At 39.2% G+C, this 25,255-nt stretch overlaps 2 protein-coding genes across 6 annotated transcripts in view; one reads left to right on the top strand and one right to left on the bottom strand.

Moving 5' to 3' along the window:
• DYNC1LI1 (dynein cytoplasmic 1 light intermediate chain 1) overlaps positions 1–25,255 on the top strand; it is a 354,482-nt gene that overhangs the window by 153,858 nt on the left and 175,369 nt on the right. The window lies entirely within an intron of this gene.
• The window catches only part of CNOT10 (CCR4-NOT transcription complex subunit 10), a 98,830-nt gene that overhangs the window by 62,090 nt on the left and 11,485 nt on the right, over positions 1–25,255 (bottom strand). The window contains exons 2-8 of one of the 5 annotated variants that reach the window (XM_050779380.1): positions 23,737–23,829; positions 13,593–13,687; positions 12,569–12,730; positions 8,400–8,550; positions 4,601–4,743; positions 3,156–3,242; positions 2,224–2,307 (exon numbers count right to left, since the gene is read on the bottom strand). In XM_050779380.1, the coding sequence (XP_050635337.1) occupies positions 2,224–2,307; positions 3,156–3,242; positions 4,601–4,743; positions 8,400–8,550; positions 12,569–12,730; positions 13,593–13,687; positions 23,737–23,829 (815 nt within the window). Of the gene's footprint in view, positions 1–2,223; positions 2,308–3,155; positions 3,243–4,600; positions 4,744–8,399; positions 8,551–12,568; positions 12,731–13,592; positions 13,688–21,715; positions 22,584–23,736; positions 23,830–25,255 lie in introns of those variants that run through there. The other 4 variants (XM_050779379.1, XM_050779378.1, XM_050779382.1 and 1 more) reach the window with 4 other exon arrangements.

Genomic DNA, 25,255 nt, shown 5'->3' on the forward strand with positions numbered 1-25,255 from the left:
TACAGTCTGTAGATTATCAACTGATTGTGTTCATCTACTATACGACTAACTGAAAACCAATTTGACAGCACAATCTATGTCCTTCATTTTAATAGTTATTAGAGAGACTGGTGATCTTTCTTACTTTCTAGGATACAAATGCACCTTTCATTAGCACCTACAGAGATATAAATAATCAAATACTTTTCCAAATAGGAAAAAAAAAGTGTCATTCTACAAATGGAAGAATTTTTCAACAGAATGCCTTATTGGCAAGCACTAATCTTGCTGTTCCAAGATTATTATTTTGAATTGTAGATCACTTTTCACTTCTCCTAAGAATCCTCATGGTGGAGAACCCTCTAGATAGTACTACCTGTTTAGAGTACAAAAGCATGCAGAGAGCTCTGGAGACTAAACATCCATCCAGAAGGACATCTGGAATCCTGATTGATTGATTGATTGACTGAGACGGAGTCTTGCTCTGTCGCCCAGGCTGGAGTACAGTGACACGATCTCAGCTCACTGCAACCTCCACCTCCTGGGTTCAAATAACTCTCCTGCCTCAGCCTCCTGAGTAGCTGGGATTACAGGCATGTGCCACCACGCCGGGCTAATTCTCCTGCCTCAGCCTCCTGAGTAGCTGGGACTACAGGCGCATGCCACCACACCCGGCTAATTTTCGTATTTTTAGTAGAGGTGGGGTTTCACCATGTTGGTCAGGCTGGTCTCGAACTCCTGACTTTGGGATCTGCCTGCCTCAGCCTCCCAAAGGGCTGGGATTACAGGCGTGAGCCACCGTGCTCGGCCTAATTTTTTTATTTTAGTAGAGATGGGGCTTCCCCATGTCGGCCAGGCTGGTCTCGAACCCCTGACCTCAGGTGATTTGCCTGCTTCAGCCTTCTGAAGAGCTGGGATTACAGGCATCAGCCATCACACCTGGCCTATGTATTCACTTAATTTAGCAACAGGCTTTCCTTCTAAATCCGAGTTTATCCTTTGCTCTGCCTCCCGCCCATCCCAAAGTTCTGGTCACTAAGGAAACAAGGGTTTTCAGCACTTATCCTTAGTGGTAGCTATTCCTTCTGAAGTTTTCGCTGATTTAGGATGACTATTACACTGAATTATAATAATTTTCATTTGTCTTTCCTCTATGACTATGGTCTCCTTTAAAGCAGGAATTATGTCTTTTATCATTTAAAAAAAAGGTCTGATAATGGCTGGCTGGCTGGCTCACTGGGCTTCTCCCTCTTAGGCTCAGGTCTAGGCCACAATTGTTATAAAAAATCACTAGCATATTAACTAACTCAGTGACTAATCTGGATCCTGCCTGAGATTTTTAACCATATTTTCTCATGGCTTTATACTTCTAAATTTATAGTTTTCCTAGAAGCATCAAGATTGTTCACAATTTTGTTTCTTTCCTACACCATCTTAAAAATTATCAATGAAAGATTAGGGTGGAGGGAGTAGAAGGAAGAAGTAATTCTATTTCAAATACTTTAGTACTAGTTAAACTGAAGGTACTGTCAAGCCAAAAGTCATTTGGAAGGGGCAGGTTTTGGCTACAACTTGACTGTTAGATTTTTAATAAAAAAATTTTTTTTTTTTGGACATGGTCTCACCCTGTCACCCAGGCTAGCCTGCAATGGCACAATCTCAGCTCACTGCAACTTCTGCTTCCCGGGTTCAAGCGATCCTCCCACTTCAGCCTCCCCAGTGGCTCAGTGGCTGGGACTACAGGCACACACCACCACACCGGCTAATTTTTGTATTTTTAGTAGAGACAGGGTCTCATCATGTTGGTCAGGCTGGTCTTGAACTCCTCACCTCAGGTGATCCTCCCACCTCAGCCTCCCAAAGTGCTGGGATTACAGGTGAGTCATCATGCCTGGCCATAAATGTTTTGAGTATAATACTAAAAAATTCTAAAATAACCTAAACGTCTAATATTAGCAAAATGTTTAAGTGAATTGTGATAAACCAGTCACAGAACAATAGGCAGTTATTTAAAATGGTGGTTTTGAAGGTTACATAAAATAGAAAAGTGCTTGTTGTAATTTTAAGTAAAAAAAAATTAAACTACAGACACAGTATTATTACTACTTCCCAACTTTAAAACAGCAAGGTTCATATCTGGCAGTATATATAATAGACTAAGATAAATTATTTAAAACTGACAAATACCCATAGTCTAAATAAGAAAGACACAAATTGAAAAACAAAAGTACAGAAGAAACTTACATTTCCAGCTGTATTCATGACTGACTTGATTTCCCTTTTACATGCTTTCAGAGACTTCATTTGGATATAAGCTCGTACTTTGTACTGTCAAAGTGAAAATGTTACTACGTTAAGACTATGGTAGATTTACATAAAGTTTTACTTTCTAGTTAGGAAAATTAAACCCAATGTATTTACAACATAGTTATACTAATTACTTGCTAAAACAAGTTTGCAATTTTAGAAAATATGCTATTTTCACTGTACTCTTTGAATATACTTCAAAATACTAAAATCATGGTAGAATAAAAACTTGGCCAGGTGTGGTGGCTCACGCCTGTAATCCCAGTACTTCGGGAGGCTGAGGCAGGTGGATCACCTGAGGTCAGGAGTTTGAGACCAGCCTGGCCAACATGGTGAAACCCTGTCTCTACTAAAAATACAAAAAATTATCTAGGTATGGTGTCGCACGACTGTAATCCCAGCTACTCAGGAAGGCTGAGGCAGGAGAATCACTTGAACCTGGGAGGCGGAGGTTGCAGTGACCCGAGATTGCGCCACTGCACTGCAGCTTGGGTGACACAGCGAGACTCCGTCTCAAAAAACAAACAAAAAACTTAAATACTCAAGTTCCAGGCAAAAATCCTATCAGTCCTCTTCTGCACATGGCTAATGACGACTTTTTAAAATTCCAGTTGATTTTATCATGCAGTACATTCCCATGCCATTTCTCTCAAACTTTATTTATAGAGCAATTTAAATAAATTATATTATCCTCTTAAGCAAAATATATTTACGATAAATGTGCTTCTAAACTACAGTACTTCAAAAGACAAACAAATATATGCACCTTGAATTACTGACTGCTTCCAATGATCTATCTCATTGCTTCATTTGTCCTAACTACAATTAAATGTATGTGATGTATTGCCCCCCTTTAAAATTTACACTACCTGATGTATCTTTGATTTTGCAGCTTCTATTAGAGCTCCACTTTCAGCTTTATGATTAGATCCATCTTTGTTGTTGTTATTACCAGTCTGCAGGGTGATGAGACAAAGTTTATAAAAATTAAATATTTTTGACCACAATTTAAATCAGTGATTTCCAAGTGAGGTAACCTAAATTACCTAGAGAGCATTTTCAAAATGTAGAATTTGTGGGGCATGGTGGTTCACGCCTGTAATCCCAGCACTTTGGAAGGCTGAGGTGGGCGGATCACTTGAGCCCAGGAGATCGAGACCAGCTTGAGTAACATGGCAAAATCCCATCTCTACAAATACAAAAATTAGCTGGGCATGGTGGCATGTACCTGCAGTCCCAGCTACTCAGGAAGCTGAGGTGGGAAGATTGCCTGAGCCCAGGAGATTAAGGCTGCAGTGAGCCGTGACTGTGCTACTATACTCCAGCCTGAGGTGGCAGAGTAAGACCCTGTCTTTAAAAAATGCAGAATCCCAGGTCCCACTCCTAGAGACTGAGGTTCAGTAGTCTAGAGTGGGTGACAGGAAGCTCTACTCATGAGAAGCTCACAGTAGAACGTAATGAACATAACGTAACGATGAGCTGGTTTTATTTATTTGCTAAGTTTAATTTTTCATAGAGACAGGGGTCTCCCTGTGTTGCCCATGCTCATGTCAAACTCCTGGGCTCAACTGATTCAAAGTGCAATCACTTTGTAACAGTCTTGTATAGGGTTAAATATAGAGTTAAGATACCATATAACCCAGTGATTCTACTCCTAAATATTATATCTAAGATAATTGAAAACATATATCCCTACAAAATTTTTACATGAATGTTCATAGAAGCACTATATATAATAACCAAAAAGTAGAAAAGAACCCAAATGTCCACCAACTTATAAAGAAATTTTTAAAATGTGGCATATTCATATAATGAATGGAATATTATTCAGCCACAAAAGGCATGAAGTACATGAAAAAAAAAAAGTATATGCTACAATATGGATGAAGCTTGAAAGCATAGTAAAAAAATACCAGTCACAAATGGCTGCATATTATGATTCCATTCGTATATAATGTCCAGACGGTAAATCCAGAGACAGTAAGTAGATTAATGGCTGCTTAGGGCTCAGGAAAGGGGGAAATGGGGAGTGACTGCAAATGGTACAGGGTTTCTTTTTGGGGTGATAAAAATATTTTGAAATTAGATAGTAGTGATGGTTGTACAAATGCGAGTACACTCAAAACTACTAAACTCTACACTTTAAAATGGTAAAGCTTATAATATGCAAATTGTATCTTAAAGCTGTTAATAGTTCATAATCACAAATATTAATCATATTTTAATTGTTTTCTCCTTTTTAATCCAGTAAACCAACAAGCAGAGAGAATTAATCATATTTTAGATTTTAGTCTGATTACCTTTAAACACTCACCTCATTCTTTCCATTTTTGTTATTGTTACCCTGTGAAATCATTTTTTCTAGGACAGCAAGAAGATGCAAAGCTTTCTCAGCTTGGTAGGTCAATATATACAGGTCTACAAGCAAAAAACACACTGCTTGGGCAAATTTTTCTTCTGGGAGAAAAAAACACAGGAAAAGAATAGTCACAATCTAAAGTAAAGCACACATCTCAGACCACCCTCCAAACAAGGATACAAAGCTTTAAATAGCAAAGCATAAATCTTTACTCAAATGAATGCATATCACCTAGAGCTATGAATGAGAGCAACTTGCAATGTCAACAATGTCATTTTATTAGGCATTGCAAGGTCTCTCATTTCAGAAATTCCAGTGATTAAATCTTCCTTGGGAAAATATCTACTAAACACTAGCACATGTAATGAGGAAATTACTTTAGGCGGAAAGAAACCTGAATTCCAATAGAGGTTAAGCATTCTTAACCTGAAATGTTGAAATCTGAAATTTGTAATCCTCCAAAATCCAAAACTTTTTTTTTGTTTTTGAGATGGTGTCTCACTCTGTCACCCAGGCTGGAGTGCAGTGTTGCAATCTTGGCTTACTGCAATCTCTGCCTACAAGGCTCAGGAGATCCTTTCACCTTAGCTTCCTGAGCAGCTGGGACCACAAACATGTGCCAGCATGCCTGGCTAATTTTTTCATAGAGACAGGGTTTCACTATGTTGCCCAGGCTGGTCTCAAGCTCCTGAGCTCAAGTGATCCACCCACCTTGGCCTCACAAAGTACTGGGATTACAGGTATGAGCCACTGTGTCCAGCCTCAAAATCCAAAACTTTTTGAGCCTGTGGCTACTTCTGATTTTATTTCCTATTATCTTCCCCACCTAGCTCCAGTCACGATGACCTTGCTGCTATTGCTCTCACCAAATACAGCCTCTCACTTCAGGTCTTCTCCATATCCCATTACCTCCAGTGGGAATGCTTTCTCTCTAAACAGCAGCAAGGCCAACGTCCTTTCTTTATTCAGGTCTCATTTCAAATATCATCTCATCCCAGGCCTTGCTTGATTACCTTACTTAAAAGATCCCCACTCAATCTCTATATTCTCATTCAATTTTAGCTTTACTTCACAACATTCAATATACAGCCAGCCCCCTGTGTCTGTGGGTTCTGCACCCACAGATTCAACCAACCTCAGATTGAAAATATTAAAAGAAAAAAAAAGAGTTGTTGCATCTGCAATGAACATGTACAGACATTTTTCCCGTCATTGTTCCCTAAACAATACGGTATGAAAACATTTTCATAGCATATACAGTGTATTGGGTATTATAAGTAATCTAGAGATTATTTTAAATGTACAGGAGGATGTACACAGACTATATGTAAATACTACACCATTTTATATAAGGGATTTAAGTATCAGCAGATTTTGGTATCTGAGGAAGGGTGTCCTAGAACCAATCTCCATTGAATACCAAGGGATGGCTGTTTTTTTATTATGTTGCTTTCTCTCCCATTAGAATAGAAGCTTAACGGGGGTAAAGAGTTTCTGTATTTCATTCACTGCATTATCTCTAGACCCAGAACAGTGTCTGGCCCTCAGTATTGGCCCATGTCCTCAATTAGTATATGTTGTATGAAGAATCTGAGTACTGGCCAGGCACGGTGGTTCACACCTGTAATCCCAGCACATTGGGAGGCCAAGGTGGGTGGATTGCTTGAGCCCAGGAGTTCTAGACCAGCCTTGGCTACATGGCGAAACCCAGTCTCTGCAAAAAAACACAAAAATTAGCTGGGTGTGGTGGCGCGTTCACTGTAATCCCAGCTACTCAAGAGGCTGGGGTGGGAGGATCACTTGGACCTGAGAGGTGGAAGTTGCAGTGAGTGGAGATCACACCATTGTACTCTAGCCTGGGCAACAGAAAGAGACCCCATCTCAAAAAACAAAAAAAAAAAAAGGAAGAAGCTGAGTAGTTATGATTCTAAGTTTGACACTGTAGAAAAGGCAAAACTATAGAGAGAGTAAAAAGATCAGTGGTTATAGGTAGAAAGGGAATTAACAGGCACAACACAGAATTCTTAGGGCAGTGAAAAATACTCTGTATGATACTATAATGAATACATTTGTCCAGACACATAGAAAATACAACACCAAGAGTGAACCCTAATGTAAATTATGAACTTTGCATGACTATGAGGTATCAATGTAGGTTTATCAATTATAACAAATACACCGCACTGTTGAGGGATAATGGTAATGAGAGAGGCTATGGATGTGTTGGGGCAGAGGACACACGAGAAATCTCTGTACTTTCCTCTTGGTTTTGCTGTAAATCTAAAACTTCTCTAAAAAATAGTCTTTAAAAAAATCCAAGCAGTAAAAGTTAAAAAAAAAAAAAAAAGCCATAATATTTTCAAAGAAAAATGGATGTGAATACTGACGAGTTGATTACTATTAATATATTCTGTTCAGCCACAGTGCAGATTAACAGGATTTCATGAATTCTGGAAATTCTTTTTTTTTTTTTTTTTTTTGAGAACAAGCTTCGTTCTTGTTGCCCAGGCTGGAGTACAGTGGTGCGATCTCAGCTCACTGCAACCTCCGCCTCCCGGGTTCAAGTGATCCTCCTGCCTCAGCCTTCCCGAGTAGCTGGGATTACAGGCATGCACCACCATGCCCGGCTAATTTTTAGTAGAGATGGGGTTTCCCCATGTTGGTCAGGCTGGTCTCGAACTCAGATGATCCACCCACCTTGGCCTCCCGAAGTGCTGGGATTACCGCACCTGGCTGAATTCCAGAAATTCTAAGAAGCATCAATAACAGTAACTTTATAGAAAAATGTGTACAGTCCTAAAAGTGTAACTCTGATTTCTAGCTATACAGAAGGACCTGGTCACTAATTACATAATCCCTTACCACTGCTGTCTCTCCTGCCCAGCCTGTCCAGCTACCAAGCTCTCAGGATTGAGGGAAAGAAGAGAAGCACCTCAAAATGGCTCTTTGGAGCCATAGTAATCAGCTGTTCAACCACTGTCAGCAAAAGGGGACTCTCTACCTCCTCCCAAAGCACCACAGAGTGCTATCACACCCCACCACTTGTCCTGTGGTAACCACATCAGCAATCAGGTGTTCCTGATAAATTAGGAATTCTCATTTGTGTTTTGGATGTAAAAGAAAGCAATCATGAAAAAAAAAAAAAGACAAAAATGTAACTCACAAATGGAATTTGACTGCTTGTGGGCTAGAAACCAACAGCCCTCTCTAACAACCATTTCCTGGGTCCAGCTTTCTCCTTTGCTCTTCTTTTTTCCTTTGCCCTTACTTTTCTTGCTACTCCTCCTTGAGGTTAGTAAGCGAATTAAGATAGCAAAAAAACTAACACTGTTCTATACTTCCTACTCCATAACTACCGCCAAAAATTTCAGTTAGGCAATAGGCAAAAATGAAATACCTCACTGTCCCCTAACATTCCAAAATGCTACTTCCTTAACGTACTAAAGAAAGAAAGGATCAGGTATAATAAAATAGCGTTTAAACAGCAAAACCCCCACAAACATCACTAAGTGTTTTCAATACTTTCCAACAGCATTTTTAACAGTTATCTTCAAAATTTGGGAAAGGACACTCAAAGAAAACCTGGATTATATTTTTATTTTTTCTAACCATTAAGCAAAGCTGATACGGTTTTTCTTTTTTTCTTTGAATATTGACATGGACTTCTCAGATTTAGGTTATCTAGGTAAAAGTACCAGAGAACTTTGCAAGTATAGGGAAGATAGGGAAATTTTTGACTTGACAGATAACATACCAAAAGGCTCTATGAACTGATAAAGTTTTTCACCAACTGATATGGCTTCTGTATACTGCCGCAGATGATAAAGAATGACTGCTTGATTATAGTACAACATGCTGTTTTCAACATCATCTAATCCATCCATTTCTTCAACAGCTGAGTGGACCTATAAAGCAATCAACAGAGATTATATTTTAACAACATTAAGGAAATAAAAAGCAAAAGTGAAATAATTCACATGAATAAAAAGGAACACAGGCCAACATTCTTATTCTGAATTTTTCAATACTTTCAACACTATCTTTAGATTTTAATTACTCTCACATACTAAAAATTATTTTCATTCTTCTACGCCACACATAATAAAATTTTTAAATGTTTTGACGAGACTTTATTAAGTACCCAGCACATGGCTAGACAATTATCTTCCTTGTCACTGTGAAGCTATCTTCCCTGTTTCAATTGGTAACAGGGCTTCTGTGCAGGATTCCCACCTCCTAGTCTCACGACCTACAAGAGGCTACACCAGGCACGCAACAAACTCAAAATGACCTTTCCCATAAAAATGTCACGTAATATTCATAGTTTGATTTCATTTTGTAAAAACTTAGGTAAAATTTAAATGTTAATAACAGCTGGCCAGGCATGGCAGCTCATGTCTGTAATCCCAGCACTTTGGGAGGCCAAGGCAGGCAGAACACTTGAGGTCAGAAGTTCGAGACCAGCTTAGTCAACATGGTGAACCCCGTCTCAACTAAAAATACAAAAAAAAAAAAAAAAAAAAAAAAATGCTGGGTGTGGTGGCACGCGCCTGTAGTCCCAGCTACTCGGGAGGCTGAGGGAGGAGACTTGCTTGAATCCAAAAGGCAGAAGCTGCAGTGAGCCAAGATCACATCACTGCACTCCAGCCTGGGCAATATAGTGAAACTCTGTATCAAACAAAACAAAATGAAAATAGTTAACTATTTACCATGTGCCAGACGTGCTATGTTAAAATTTTTACAGGTTAATCCTGACCATACCACAAGGTCATAGATAATTTTTTTTTTTTTTGAGATGGAGTCACCCAGGCTGGAGTGCAGTAGCACAAACTCAGCTCAGTGCAACCTCCACCTCCGGGGTTCAAGCGATTCTCCTGCCTTAGCCTCCTGAGTAGCTGGGACTACAGGCATGCGCCACAACACCTGGCTAATTTTGTATTTTTAGTAGAGATGGAGTTTCACCATATTGGCCAGGCTGGTCTTGAACTCCTGACCTCAGGCGATCTGCCCACCTCGGTCTCCCAAAGTGCTTGGATTACAGGCATGAGCCACCGCACCTGGCCAAGGACATAAATAATTTCATTTCCACTTTATACATAAGGAAATCAGCACAGAAAACTTAATTATCTTACCCAAGACCATAGGGCTAGAAAGTATATTTTCAGGTTTTGTTCCCATAAAAAAGGACAGATTTTTTAAAGTACTCAATAACAAAAATATATTGTTGCACACATGATGGTTAGAAAAGGCTTTTATGGGCTTCACTAAAGGCTAACATCCGTAACTGACACCAAAAGAAAAAACAAAAAGCATGACACTTTGCATTCTGAAACTGTATACCCCCTTCTGTAAGCTGTAGCAACAGGTTTTTAAATTTTAATCAAGCTTTACAACCATTGCACAATTCCATATAACACATGAAATTGGAAGTCTACCTGTATTAAAACTAAACTTTGCCATTATGAAGATTGCAATAAATTATTGTTCAATATTAAGTAATTAATTCTAAGACCAACACTTCCTTAGAACTCTGATATACAGTACATGGATTTAACAGCCTTGGTTTGACTAATGGCAAGGAACCTGAAGGTTCACAACACACAGTGATTTGTAAATTTTGTAACTGGACTTCAACAGACATCAATCACCCATGTGGTTAAGCTTGACACGATTCAAATGTTAGCAAGTGGTCTTAGCTGACCAACAACATGTGCATCTCAATGAGTTTGGGAACTCTTTAAAATCTTCACTTATCAAGTCACTATCTTAAAGAGATTAAAAACAGTATCTTCAAACAGTGAAAACTCAATTTCCAAAGGCAACTCTTTCTGTAGTTAGGTAACGGAGAGAGAATGAGTTAAGAGTTTAGCCACAAAAGCTTTTAGATAAACTATGACGTTTTGGATTCAGCAATGGTTGAATAATTATCACATGAATAACTTTGCCACATATTCTATGACTCACCTAAATAGTCTAGTAATTGCTCCAGCCAAAAGAAAAACTACTCATTAAGTGAAATTAGACATTTGTTAATTAAAATGGAATAGGTTGAAAAAGGATGTCACTGTGCCCAAGACATGTGACTGCGAACAGAAGTATGATTTAAAGAAGCCAGTAACCACAAGTACAAACACTTCTAGGAAACTCAAGAGTTGGAAGGCCCTAACAAACCTTATAAACAATAAAAGCTAGTGAAAGAACTTCACAAAGTTTTTTTGGCCTAACTGGAAGTTTGCAGGAATTGCTTATTCAAAAAAAGTTTAAAAGCTGAACTTGTTCTCAAAAACCAAACAAATCTGTCCTGGAAGAAACTGTCTATGGGTCATAGGGTGCATGTACTAGATTACCAGTAAGCACCATTTTTCCTTTGATTCCAGAACACCAGATAAAGTCATCAGTAATAATACTGGAGTAATGAGGAAACGTGAGGACATATGAATTTATGAAGACTGAGACAGGTAGGAGAACAGGCGCAAGAGTCAGAAGGCCTGGTTTAAATCTGGTCTTCCCCTTCCTAGTTGTATAAATTTAAATTAGACTTCCTAAACCCTGGTTTTAAAACTGAGATAATAAGCACCTACTGCCTCAAGAGTTGAATGTGAGGATTATATGAGATAAGGCATAAAAAGCACTTAATACAGAATTTGGCACCAAGTATGCATTCAATAAATGGTAGCTGTTATTCTCATTTTTGAATTTTTTTTTTTTTTTTTGAGACGGAGTCTCACTCTGTCACCCAGGCTGGAGTGCAGTGGCATGCTCTTGGCTCACTGCAAGCTGCGCCTCCCGGGTTCACGCCATTCTCCTGCCTCAGTCTCCCCAATAGCTGGGCCTACAGGCACCCACCATCACGCCCGGCTAATTTTTTGTAGTTTTAGTAGAGACGGAGTTTCACTATGTTAGCCAGGATGGTCTCGATCTACTGACCTCGTGATCCGCCCGCCTCGGCCTCCCACAGTGCTGGGATTACAGGTGTGAGCCACCGCGCCTGGCCTCATTTTTGAATTTTAATGGGGTTTAAAAATTACTTTATGCCTATAAAGGTTTATAGAGAGCCTGAAGGAACCACTTGCTTCTACCTGTGTCACACTTCAGGGTGATACGATACAGTATCGTGGTACTCATGATTACAGGCAAGATCTCATGACTCCCTAACAGCATGAAACAGTAACTAAAATTACAGGCTCTAAAGTTAAACCCAACTGAGTTCATGTAGCTCTTACTACTCAAAAACTTTGTGTCTTTGGACAATTTATACAGCTACCTGTGCCTTGGCCTTCCCATTTTTAAAATAAGAAAAATTATATAGTTATTTCACAGGGCTACTGAGAAGAACAAATGAGAAGTTGCATCCAAGGTTCTTGGCAGTGCCCTGTCACACAGTGAACACTTAACATATGCTAGCTGATCCTATCAGCATCATCACTGTTATCAGCCCTCTTGAATACCAAAAGTCTAGCCCCAGGATTCAATAAACATTGGGTTATAACCAGACCAATCCGCAATTCAAGCCCCAAACCAGATATAAAGCAGAATATCTTCTATTTAATCAATCATCTCCTGATCCAAATGCGAAAACAACTTGACATTAGGATTAATCATATTTTTGTAATCATAAACAAGATATATCTCCATAGCTAAACTTCTTCATATAGTTCTTTCTTTCTCAAAATTTCAAAGCTCATTCGAATTTGGTATATTAGTCTATTCTGTTCAAGTTAATTAAAACCCCAATTTAAAAAAAATCACACAACATACCTTTTATCTCCTGGAATAATAATTTTATGGAAATAAAATTAATGCTAATAAATGTTTCAGACAAGAAATACCACACAAATCATATTTATTTTCCTTAACTATTTGTATTTGATAAATTAAAGAACAGAACAATATTTTTTATAGTTAAATTCATTTGTGTATCACCTGATTCTTCAGCTGGTTAAGTGTTTGTCTCAAATTATCTGTTGTTGTTTGGTTACTTTTAAAAAACTCAGCTACTGCTGTATTCAAAATTATTTTATAATCATCTTTGTTTATATCTTGTAGACAGGCAAGGTGTTGTAGACAGGCATCATAATTTCCAGACTAAAAAAAAAAAAACCACACACACACACACAAAATTACATACCAGCTTTAAGAACAGTATATCATTCCAAATACATTTCATTCATCTTTATCTTAAAAGTTCTTAAAAAGAAAGATGTAGTTTCCCTACATATACTAATCAAAGTCACTAGATAAAGCAATATTCATGTCAGTTAAGAAACTGTGGATATTTACTTCCTAAGACTCAAAACCCTGACATTGACACATATAAGACACATATATTGGTATGATAAATATGTTGGTATATACACATAGTGCTAGCAGGGTATTAATGGCTGAGGCTAGTCAAGAAAGGTAATATAATCACTCCAAATTTTATTTTCTAGTAAATATATTTCGAATACCCAAGCGTTAAGTTCTTCTGCTTACATGCACGTAACCTGATAACCAAATAAGGTTTTCTTTCATATTGTTTAATGTCAGAAAAGTTAAAATTCTGCCAATAAAGTTTTGGGGTTCCATTTTAAAGTACCTTCAAGAAAATAATTTTTGAATCTGATATTTTCATAAATAAATAAAGAATTGAACGGCATAGTGAAATGAAAAGACTGATCCACATACTTACAAATCTAAATTTAAAAGACTTAAAAACAACAGTATATGAGTTAAAACATGTTTACAAAAACACAAAAACTTGAGAATGGCTCCAATTACTCTCATTTCTTTTACCATATTTAAACTCTAAAACATTTACTTTTAAAATTAAATAAACCTACTTATCTCTAAATTAACTCTTGAATTATTACAGAGTAAAAATTGTAAATTTAAAAATTCACTATGAAAAGATTCTTATTTGACAGAACCCTACAACTTGAGCAGATTAAGAGAAGCCATTTCTTACTGTGAAAGCTTGGAAAGCATTGGTGGATAACTCCTTTTCTTGATCAGTGATCCCAGAGGACTGACCTGTGCCTTCATGTTTCTCTGCTCCCTGATCTGCAAACATATAAGTTTTACAGTTCTTTAGAAATAAAAGTTGTACAGTGGTCCCTTCTTATCCAGTTTCACTTTCTGCAGTTTCAGTTACCCAACGTCAAGTATGGTATGAAAATATCAAATGGAAAATTCCAGAAATAAGCAGTTCTTAAGTTTTAAACTGCAATGTTCTGAGTAACATGATGAAATCTCTTGCCATCCTGCAGTGTCCCACTCTGTCCCATCCAGGAAGTCAATCATTCCTTTGTCCAGCATTCCATGTTGTATAAGATACCTCCCCTTGGACACATAGTAGCCATCTTGGTTATCAGATCAATAGGTCATAGGAAGAGAGGTGAGTAGGGTATAGTAAGATATTTTGAGAAAGAGAAACTACACTCAGATAACTGTTATTTTATTACTGTTCTTGTTTATCTCTTACTATGCTTCATTTATAAACTTTATCATAGTTATGTATGTATAAAAAAAGCAGTATATAGATTCAGTACTATTTGTGGTTTCAAGTATCCACCGGAGGTCCCTGACTGTATCTCCTGAGGAAAAGGTGGGGGACTACTGTATAGTGAATTTGTCCCTAGTTTTCATCTTGTGTTCTTCCTAATAAAGTTGCCAAAGTTAGGGCTCTCTCAACAATGACTGACCAATGTTACAAGCTAGTAAGAAGCTACTCCTCTGAAAACTTGAAAAGCTTCCTTTGGCCAAGTTGAAACACAATGAAAACCTGCCCACTTAAATAAAGACCACAAGCTCTGTTGATAAGGACATTCAAGCTGAGAATATTGTGATCTTTAAAAAATATTAGATCTGCCACTCAGCAACATACAGTACCACACAGTCAAGCAACTATGCCAGGTGCTGGAGATAGAAAAACATAAACACACCTACGATGCCTTTAAGAGATTTATAATTTAGTTGGAAAGTAGTAACACTTAGTCAGAAAACTACATTGATAAGGGCTTACAAGGCCGGGCACGGTGGCTCAAGCCTGTAATCCCAGCACTTTGGGAGGCCGAGACGGGCGGATCACGAGGTCAGGAGATCGAGACCAGCCTGGCTAACACGGTGAAACTCCGTCTCTATTAAAAATACAAAAAACTAGCCGGGCGAGGTGGCGGGCGCCTGTAGTCCCAGCTATTTGGGAGGCTGAGGCAGGAGAATGGCGTAAACCTGGGAGGCAGAGCTTGTAGTGAGCTGAGATCCGGCCACTGCACTCCAGCCTGGGTGACAGAGCGAGACTCTGTCTCAAAAAAAAAAATTAAAAAAAATAAAAAAAAAAAAGATAAGGGCTTACAGCTAATTTCCAGGCAAGGAATATTTTCATAGGCTCAGAAATCTAAAAGATTAACACATTTAAAAAGTTTCTTTAATATGTTACGTGTCCATATAAATTCGCAGTAAAGGTTAATAATCTGTTTAGCTGGGAAAACTACCTCCTACCTCTATAATCTGCTATTTTAAATACTAGATTTTTTGCTTTTTGTTTTAATTTGAAAATAGAATTCCAAATTAAAGGTAAAAATCTCAGCTGAACCAAACCTAAAACTACTAACTCACTTAACAAAAGTGTGTTAAGTACTCTAACAAATGCTTCAATACTTTTTGTAGTTCTCTCAAGAGTCTTTGTTGGCTGGGCATGGTGGCTCATGCCTGTAATTTCAGCTACTTGGGAGGCTGAGGCACAAGAATCGCTTGAACCTGGGAGGCAGAGGTTGCAGTGAGCTGAGTTCACGCCACTTCACTCCAGCCTGGGCAACAGAGTGAGACTCTGTCTTGAGGGAAAAAAAAAAAGGCCAGGTACAGTGGCTCACGCCTGTAATCCCAGCACTTTGGGAGGCTGAGGTGGGCAGATCACGAGGTCAGGAGATCAAGACCATCCTGGCTAACACGGTGAAACCCAGTCTCTACTAAAAATACAAAAAATTAGCTGGGAGTGGTGGTGGGTGCCTGTAGTCCCAGCTACTCGGGAGACTGAGGTAGGAGAATGGCGTGAACCTGGGAGGCAGAGCTTGCAGTGAACTGAGATTGCACCATTGTACTCTAGCCTGGGCAACAGAGCGAGACTCTGTCTCAAAACAAAAACAAAATCAAACAAACCAACAAAACTACCAGAGACTGGACAATTTATAAAGAAAAGAGACTCAATTGGCTCATGGTTCTGCAGGCTGTACAGAAAGCACACATGGGGAGTTCTCAGGAAACTTACAATCATGGCAGAAGGCAAAGAGGAAGCAAGCACATCTTCACATGGTCGGCAGAAGAGAGAGCAAAGGGGGAGGTGCTACACACTTTTAAATAATGACATCTAGTGAGAACTCACTCACTATCACCAGTACAGCAAGGGAGAAATCCACTCCCATGATCCAGTCACCTCCCACCAGGTCCCTCCCCTAACATTGGGGATTTACAATTCAACATGAGATTTGGGTGGGGACACAGATCTACACTATATCATTAGGTCATTGTTTTTTGGTTTTTTATTTTTTTCAAAAGAGTCTAAGCCAATTAGAATTAATTAAATAGAATCAGAATGCCCTACATTCTGAATTTTTCTGGTTATTTCCTCAATATTACATGCAGTTTAACATTTCTGGCAAGAATACTACATAGGTAATGTAAAATTAGCCATTTTTATTTATTTTTTATTTATTTATTTAGATGGAGTCTTGCTCTGTCGCCCAGGTTGGACTGCAGTGGCACAATCTTGGTTCACTGCAACCTCCACCTCCTGGGTTCAAATGATTCTTTTGCCTCAGTCTCCCGAGTAGCTAGGACTATAGGCGCCTGCCACCACATCTGGCTAATTTTTGTATTTTTAGTAGAGACGGGGTTTTGCCATGCCAGGCTGTTCTCAAACTCCTGACCTCCCAGGTGACTGCTGGCCTCAGCCTCCCAAAGTGCTAGGATTACAGGTGTGAGCCACTGCACTTGGCCTAGTCATTTTTAATGTTAAGTTTTCTTTTCTGCAAAACATTTATCATTTGTTTTTAAAAGGTGCCTTTTATATTTTATTATCTCCCAAAGAATATTCTGTTTCTTGGTTCTACTCACTAGCAAAAGGTCCATGCATCACTAATGGAAATATCATTAAAAGGAAATGTGACCATTGCATAAATGTGATGTCATGGGCCGCAAACATAGGTAGGTGATGGCAATGTCACTGTGTATGACTTTAAAGAATTTCACAATATTTGAATTTCTTATTTATATACGAATTTTTTTTTCATACAGAATTGTTGCTTCGGACTGAAACTCAAAGACCTCCAAAGCTTGAACTTATCTGCAAAAGGGGGATAAGAAAACCCTTTTTCAAGTTATCGTAAGGCTTTAGTAAGAATATATGTAAAGTAATTGGCATGCACTTGGCAGAGTAAACCCCTAATACGTAGCACAATAGTGCAGATTCTATCCTTTTCAACATACGGCGGGAGGCAGGTTGCACAGCGACGTACAGACAATTTTTAGAATTGAACTAAGACTAAAACTTTAATGTCACTTCTGAAATTAAACAGATGCTACTACAGAAGTGGAACTGGGGCAAATTTCAGATTCCCTATTTAATAAAATGCGACTCTGTATTATATAGTTTTTAGCATCCCTTCCAACTCAGATTGAGTAACTCCAAATACGCTTCTATAAAGAAACTGAGGCCGGGTGCAGTGGCTCATGCCTGTAATCCCAGCACTTTGGGAGGCCAAGGCAGGTGGATCACCTGAGGTAGGAGTTCAAGACCAGCCTGGACAACATGGTAAAACCCCATCTCTACTAAAAACACAAAAATTAGCTGGGTGTGGTGGTGCATGCCTGCAGTCTCAGCTACTGCGGAGGCTGGAGCAGGAGAATCACTTGAACCTGGGAGGTGGAGGCTGCAGTGAGCCAAGATTATGCCACTGCACTCTAGCCTGGGTGACAGGGCAAGACTTTATCTCAAAAAAAAAAAAAAAAAGAAAGAAACTGATATGTTTGTTCCTAAAGCAGCACTCATATCCAATTAAGGTATCAATGGAAGACAAATCCCCAGATGAGAAATAGTAGACCATCTTGTCCCCAAGTTTACCCCTCAAGAGTGCCTACAACCAACTTTCCAGAAAGTTGTCAAGAATCACACCAGTCATGGGGTTCTTTTGCTTACCGTCTCCTTTCCATTCTTCCCTCTCCTTCAACAGATCTGCCAACATGGACTCAAGTTGGGGTTAGAGCTGGCAGAATGCTCCCCCAGTATAGTGCCCCAGAGTTCCATCTTTCACAGTAGCCTCTACTTTGGCACCTCATCCATCACAAGCCCCCTTCCAGGATACTGGGAAGTGTGACTCCCTCTATAATGGCTCCCAGGAGTTGCCTAGATAAACAAGCTCCCTTATCCTCAAGAACCCTGCCACAGTCCTTCATAGTGTTCCTGAAACACCAGAAACTTGCTGAAAGAAGAATAAATATGAATGGCTTAATAACAGGAAATGAAATTCAGCCTCATTATTTATTAAATAATTGTAAATTATACCATGGCACATTAACAGTTATTAAGTCTACATAACTTGATGTGGAAAAATATCTACAACATGTTGTTAAATAAAAGAAACAGATTGCAAACTGCTTTGTACAACTGAATCCCATGTTTTATAAAAACATATACACAAATATGTACCTCTGAATAAGTATAGAATAAAGTCTACAAGGATACACAGCAAACTATTCATCAAACTGTATGTGCACTTATGATCTGGGCACTTTGTGATTACTGCCTAGACACCAGGAGCATCTCAAAGCACCAGTTGTTGGCCAGGTTTGGTGGCTCACACCTGTAGTTCCAGCATTTTGGGAGGCCAAGGTGGGTGGATCACTTGAGCCCAGGAGTTCAAGACCAGTCTGGTCAGCATGGTGAAACCCCGTCTCTACAAAAAACACAAAAATTAGCTGGGCATGGTGGCATGCGTCTGTAGTCCCAGCTACTAGGGAGGCAAAGGTGAGAGGATTGCTTGAACTCAGGAGGTGGAGGGTGCAGTGAATTGAGATTGTGCCATAGCACTCCAGCCTGGGCAGCAGAGTAAGACCTCATCTTAATAAACTAAAAATAAAAGAACCAGTTGTCAACAGAACTAACTTTGGGAAGTCCTAGCCTGGCACATGTCAGCAGTCAGTGAAGAATGCCAACTTCCTTTTTCCAAGAAGGCAATATGACATAATTAAAAGAATCAGTCACATCTTCAGTCCAGTCTTTCTTTGGCCTGTCTTTAATTGGAGATGCTAAATAAATACAGCTCCCTTCCCCCCTTTCCTTTTACCAGAACTAAAAATTCTTGTATTTTTACAAATGTATTTACATTTGTACTTTAAACATAAAAATTAACAATAAAATTCAATTTCATGTGACTTGACTATGAAACAGCTCTTTAGATCACTATGAAACCCCCAGAAGACTGCACACCCTTTTGAGAGTCACCACTTACAACAACGTAATACTGTTAACTTGTACTTAAAAAAACTCATCTAAGATCTAAGAACTTATCTGCTCTATAAAAAAAGGCATTCTAGTATTTGGGCTTATTAAAAGTGTTACTTCTGATAATTAAAGTTAGCAGGTCAATTAGTATTTTATTTCCACTTTAGCATACAATAGGGAGGAGGAAAAGCTAAGAGTTAAGTGAATAAAGTTTGCCAGTTTCAAAAGACAATGTTAAAGTTTTTTCTTTGGAAAGTCAATAACAAGGAGTTTCACTGCAAGAACATACTGTTTACCCAACGCATGTGTTTTGCAAAACTGTCAGGTGCACAAAAAAGGTAAGGACCAATTATTTTAAAATGTGTAAAAATGGGACACAGGACTTTAGGACCTCAGACAGCAAGTTAGAAGTTTAGATTGAAACAGAATCCTCAATCCACCATATTGTCACCATAAAATTTTGACAAAGAATATAAATACCTTTCATGTTTCATTTATTATTAAATATTTTAGAAAACCTAACATTTTAAAAAATGTGTCTTCTCTCATAAAGAAGCATAATAGATTTAAACCAAATGCCAAAAATTCTTAGTTTGCCATCAAGTTATCTCTAAAGCTTCTTCTAAAATATGCCCCTTGGCTGGGCACAGTGGCTCACACCAATAATCCCAGCACTTTGGCAGGCCAAGGCAAGAGGATTGCTTGAGCCTAGGAGTTTGAGACCAGCCTGGGAAACAAAACGAGACCCTGTCTCTACTTTAAAAAATTGTTTTAATTAGCCAGGCATAGTGGCATGTGCCTGCAGTTCCAGCTACTTGGGGGGCTGAGGTGGGATAATTGCCGAAGCCTCAGAGGTTAAGGCTGCAGTGAGCCATGACCATGCCACTGCACTCCAGCCTGGGTGATAGAGTGAAACCCTATCTCAAGAATAGTAATAATAATAATAAATATGAATAAAATAAATAAGTAAAATATGCCCTAGATTAGATGACATTCTTTAATGGGACTTCTGGCCCCAACTGTAAGAGTACCTTAGAAATACAGGAGAAAGGGGAAAAAAAAACCCCCAACAATTCACCCAGGTGTTGAAAATTTTGAGCTTCTATTCTCCACTAAAAGCAGAGTAGTTCATGTGGCCACTGCTGTCAGCAACCCCAGAAAATGGAAATCTCAGGCTGGACATGATGGCTCACGCCTATAAATCTCAGCACTTTGGGAGGCCAAGGTGGGCAGATCACCTGAGGTCAGGAGTTCCAGATCAGCCTGGCCAACATGGTGAAACCCCGTTTCTACTAAAAATACAAAAATTAGCTGGGCATGGTGGCATATGCCTATAATCTCAGCTACCTGGGAGGCTGTGGCAGGAGAATCACTGGAACCTGGAAGGCAGAGGCTATAGTGAGCCGAGATCACGCCATTGCACTCCAGTCTGGGCGACAGAGTGAGACTCCATCTCAAATAAAATAAAATAATAAAAAATAAAATAAATATAAAAGAAAAATAAAATGTAAGTCTTCTAAAATTCTCCAGAAAAGGAGAGCAGCCAATTTACAAAAAAAGTAAATATATAAGCTGGGCTGGACACAGTGGCTCACGCTTGTAATCCCAGCACTTCAGGAGGCCGAGGCAGGTGGATCTTGAGCTCAGGGCAACATGGCAAAACCCCATCTCTACCAAAAACACAAAACTTAGCCAGGTGTGGTGGCACATGCCCATAGTCCAGGTACTTGGGAGGCTGAGGTGGGAGGATCACTTGAGCCCAGGAGGTGGAGGTTGCAGTGAGCTGAGATTGTGCCACTGCACTCCTTGGGTGACAGTGAGACTCCATCTCAAAATAAATAAATAATAAATAAATAAATAGATAAGCTGGACTCTAAGGCTGACAAGAGTCTCTGAAATTCCCATTTCTACACACGTTTGAGAACTGAGCTCAATAAATAACCTTTTACGTGTTGACAAACCATTATTTTACCTACATTCTTTAGCTTCAGGATAAAAATTTTCTGTTTTTAAAAAAACACACTTCACTACTCAGGAGGCTTAGGAGGGAGGATTGCTTGAGCCTAGTATGTGACTACCAGCCTAAGCAATCAGCGAGACCCCATTTCTTCTTTTTTTTTTTCTGAGACGGAGTCTCGCTCTATTGCCCAGGCTGGAGTGCAGTGGCACAATCCCAGCTCACCGCAACCTCTGCTTTCTGGGTTCAAGTGATTCTCCTGCCTCAGCCTTGTGAGTAGCTGGGATTACAGGCGCCCATCACTACGCTTGGCTAATTTTTGTATTTTTAGTAGAGGCGGGGTTTCACCATGTTGGCCAGGTTGGTCTTGAACTCCTGATCTCAAGTGATCTGTCCGCCTCGGCCTCCCAAAGTGCTGGGATTACCAGCATGAGCCACCGTGCCTGGCCAAGACCCCATTTCAAAAGAAAAAAAAAAATATATATATATATATATATTTCAACAGGATTATTTTTATTTTTCCTGTTATATATTTTTACATTTCTCAAGTTTTCTGCCAGAGATGGGTATTCATTTTTGTAATCAGTTTTTGAAATGTTTTAAAAACATCTATTATTTATAACTGCTGACTTCTTACCAGACAGAGTCTGCACATAATCCCACAGCATTTCTTTATTTGTCCAAAAGTAGTCTCCATTGCCAATTGAAAGAGTATACGACCGTTCACCCATAAGCTTGCCTTTCCTTCTACTCTGGCCTAATGAACATGGCTGACCTTCTATGCGTACAGAGGTCTTTGACCCACAAACCTTGACAGTCTTTACACCAATAGACTTCATTTCTAATCAAACAAATGCCTTTAGGTTTGAACTAAGCAGAAAAGAAATGCACCACATTTTCAAAACTGAAAATCATCAGTTAACTGAAGGCACAGACACATTCCAATACAGAATGTTAATCATTCAAATCTGATTGGAGGAGACTACAAGCTACACTCATCAAAATACAGCTCCACTGATATATCAAGAAAAGAAAACTTTTCTAAAGAAAAAAGGGATGTTAAATGACCTAAGGAGATCAACGATCACAGTCACAAAATACCAATGATGTCCTTGTGAAGGAAAGTTTTAAATCTTAAGGAGGAGGCCACTTTGAAGAAAAACAATTCAGGCCCACTAACGTCACTATACAGCTCAGCTAGGTTAACATACCTCACGTATGGTTTCTATCATCTGAACAAGTATACTTGACTTACCAAAACCTCAAACGGTTTATTCACTAAACCATATTCCCCCCACTTTAAGCTGGACAAGAGGAGCTGGAGAAATAGGAAAGCACACACTTTGCAGTCAAAGAATAAGCCATTCATAACAAGCAATGCTACAGAATTGAGCATCCTGCTCATAAATGAAGAAATAAACGAACAGAAATTCAAATCAACAATATTAGCATGGCTGGCACAGTGGCTCAGGCCTGTAATCCTAGCACTTTGGGAGGCCAGGGCAGGAGGATCACCTGAGGTCAAGGAGTTTGAGAGCAGCCTGGCCACCATGGTGAAATCCCATCTCTACTAAAAATACAAAAATTAGGCTGGGCACGGTGGCTCACACCTGTAATCTCAGCACTTTGGGAGGCCAAGGCGGGTGGATCACAAAGTCGGGAGTTTGAGAGCAGCCTGACCAATATGGTGAAATCCACATCTCTACTAAAAATACAAAAATTAGCCGGGTGTGGTGGTGCGCGCCTACAATCCCAGCTACTCAGGAGGCTGAGGCGGGACAATCACTTGAACCCAGGAGGTGGAGATTGCAGTGAGCCGAGATCATGCCACTGCACTCTAACCTGGGCAACACAGCAAGACTCTGTCTCAAAAAAACCAAAACCAAACAAACAAACAAACAAAACCAAAAAACAAAAAACAAAACTGAAAAAACAGTATCAGCATGCTTTAAGGAAGCTAGGCAAAGCAGAATATTGCCACTGCCGATGAGTATTTTGTTTTCACATCTAAGAGGAGGAGTTTTTAATGCATAGAAAAGACTGATATTTACTCGTTTTAAAATATGAATACTTAATTTACTAAAGTTACAAATCCAAAACGCCTAGATTTTACTCAAACTTTTACACTGAACTTAGACAACTTATTCTACTTGGAGGTCTAATTTTAAAGGCCTCTGATGAATGTTTAAACTCATTTCAAAGTTCACCTACAACATAACATTTTCAAACATAAAATTTAACTACTGAAACAATGTTATCAAGACTACACTTTCAGGTATCATTTCTACAGTTCATTACTAGAGAAGTTTCTCCAAAACTGTAGAGTACCACACCTTTTTCTTAATTAAAAAAAATGTTATCGAGTGAGAACTATTGCAAACCCCTCCCACAAAACCCAAACAATATATTCAATTTTAAGTATAATTGTTAGACTTAAGAAGACAACATTTTTGTATTTTAACATGTCAAGAAAAAAAAATTTCCTGAGAATAACTTATAAATCTAATGACTCTTAGGTACTCTCTAATGTCCACAAAATAAAATAACCACAGTAAGGTTTCAATTTAAATTCACAAGTATAAATCAATATTCAGTCAATTATACATTGTAAATTGAAATCATAAGACTAATATAAGTGCTGGGCATGGTGGCTCATACCTATAATCCCAGCACTTTGGGAGGTCAAGGTGGGAGGATGGCTTGAGCTCAAGAGTTCAAGACTAGCGTGGGCAACATGATGAAACCCCATCTCTACAAAAAATACAAAAATTAGCCAGGTGTGGTGGTGCGTGTCTGTAGTCCCAGCTACTTGGGAGGCTGAGGTGGGAGGATTGCTTGAGCCTGGGAAGTCAAGGCTGCAGTGAGTAGTGTTCATGCCACTACACTCCAGCCTGGGTGACAGAGTGAGACTCGGTCTAGAAAAAAAAAAAAAAGACCAATATATTACTGTAAATTCTAATATTAAAAACACTTAAGAAGTTGGGCACAGTGGCTCACACCTGTAATCCCAGCACTTTGGGTGGTTGAGGCAGGAGGCTTGCTTGAGTCCAGAAGTTTGAGACCAGCCCGGGACACATGGCAAAACTCTGTCTCTACAAAAAAATAGAAAAACTGGCTGGGTGTGTTGGCATGCACTTGTAGTCCCAGCTACTTGGGAGGCTGGGGTGGGAGGATCACTTGAGCCCGGGAGGTCAAGACTGCAGTGAGCCAAGATCATGCCCCTGTACTCCAGCATGGGCAACAGAGTGAGACCCTGCCTCAAAAAATTAATTAAATTTAAAAAAGAAAAAAAAAAAGCACTTTAAATATCAACCATTGGTCACTACCACATCAACTCCTTGTTCTGAAAACTGGTAATTGAAAAGAATGAATTAAGCTTTTAGCATTTAACATGTCTTTCTGGGAAGAATAATAGTCAATATGGGAAAGCTATTCCTTTTTGTTGTTGTTTTTGAGACAGGGTCTTGCTTTGTAGCCCAGGCTAGAGTACAGTGGTGTGATCACAGCTTACTGCAGTCCTGACTTCCTTGGCTCCAGTGACCTTCCTACCTCAGCCTCCCAAGTAGCTGGGATTACAGGCGTGCAGCAGCACACCGACTAAGTTTTTTCAATCTTTTTGTAGAGACGGGCTCTCCTTATGTTGCCCAGGCTGCTCTTGAACTCCTGGGCTCAAGCAACCTGCCCACCTTGGCCTCCCAAAGTACCGGGATTACAGGAATAAGTCACTGTACCCAGCCCAGAAGAGCTACTCTTTAAAGAACATTCACTAACAAATGTAGAAACTACAATAGAACTAGGTAAAAATCATTTTGTAACCCTCAATAATACAACTGATTGAGGAAAGAAACAACAACAGTGGATATTTACGAAATGCCAATTACTCCATAAATTAACTCTAACTGAAAATGGAAAAAGATGTTCCTGTCAGCACCTCAAACTGATCAAATTTAGCAACACTAATACTGGATAACCTGACATCATGTACTTTGTACAGAAAATAAAGTATATACCATCAACCACAAAGTATCTCAAAAATATGTTGAACCTAAATCTAATCAAGCCTGTAGAAATAAATCAGAGTTTAAGAAAATACAAGAGATAAAGCTGGGTGCAGTGGCTCACACCTGTAATTCCAGCACTTTGGGAGACCAAGCTGGCAGGATTCCTTCAGGCCAAG

This window comes from Macaca thibetana, chromosome 2 (assembly GCF_024542745.1).
Source record: "Macaca thibetana thibetana isolate TM-01 chromosome 2, ASM2454274v1, whole genome shotgun sequence".
Taxonomy (NCBI): domain Eukaryota; kingdom Metazoa; phylum Chordata; class Mammalia; order Primates; family Cercopithecidae; genus Macaca; species Macaca thibetana.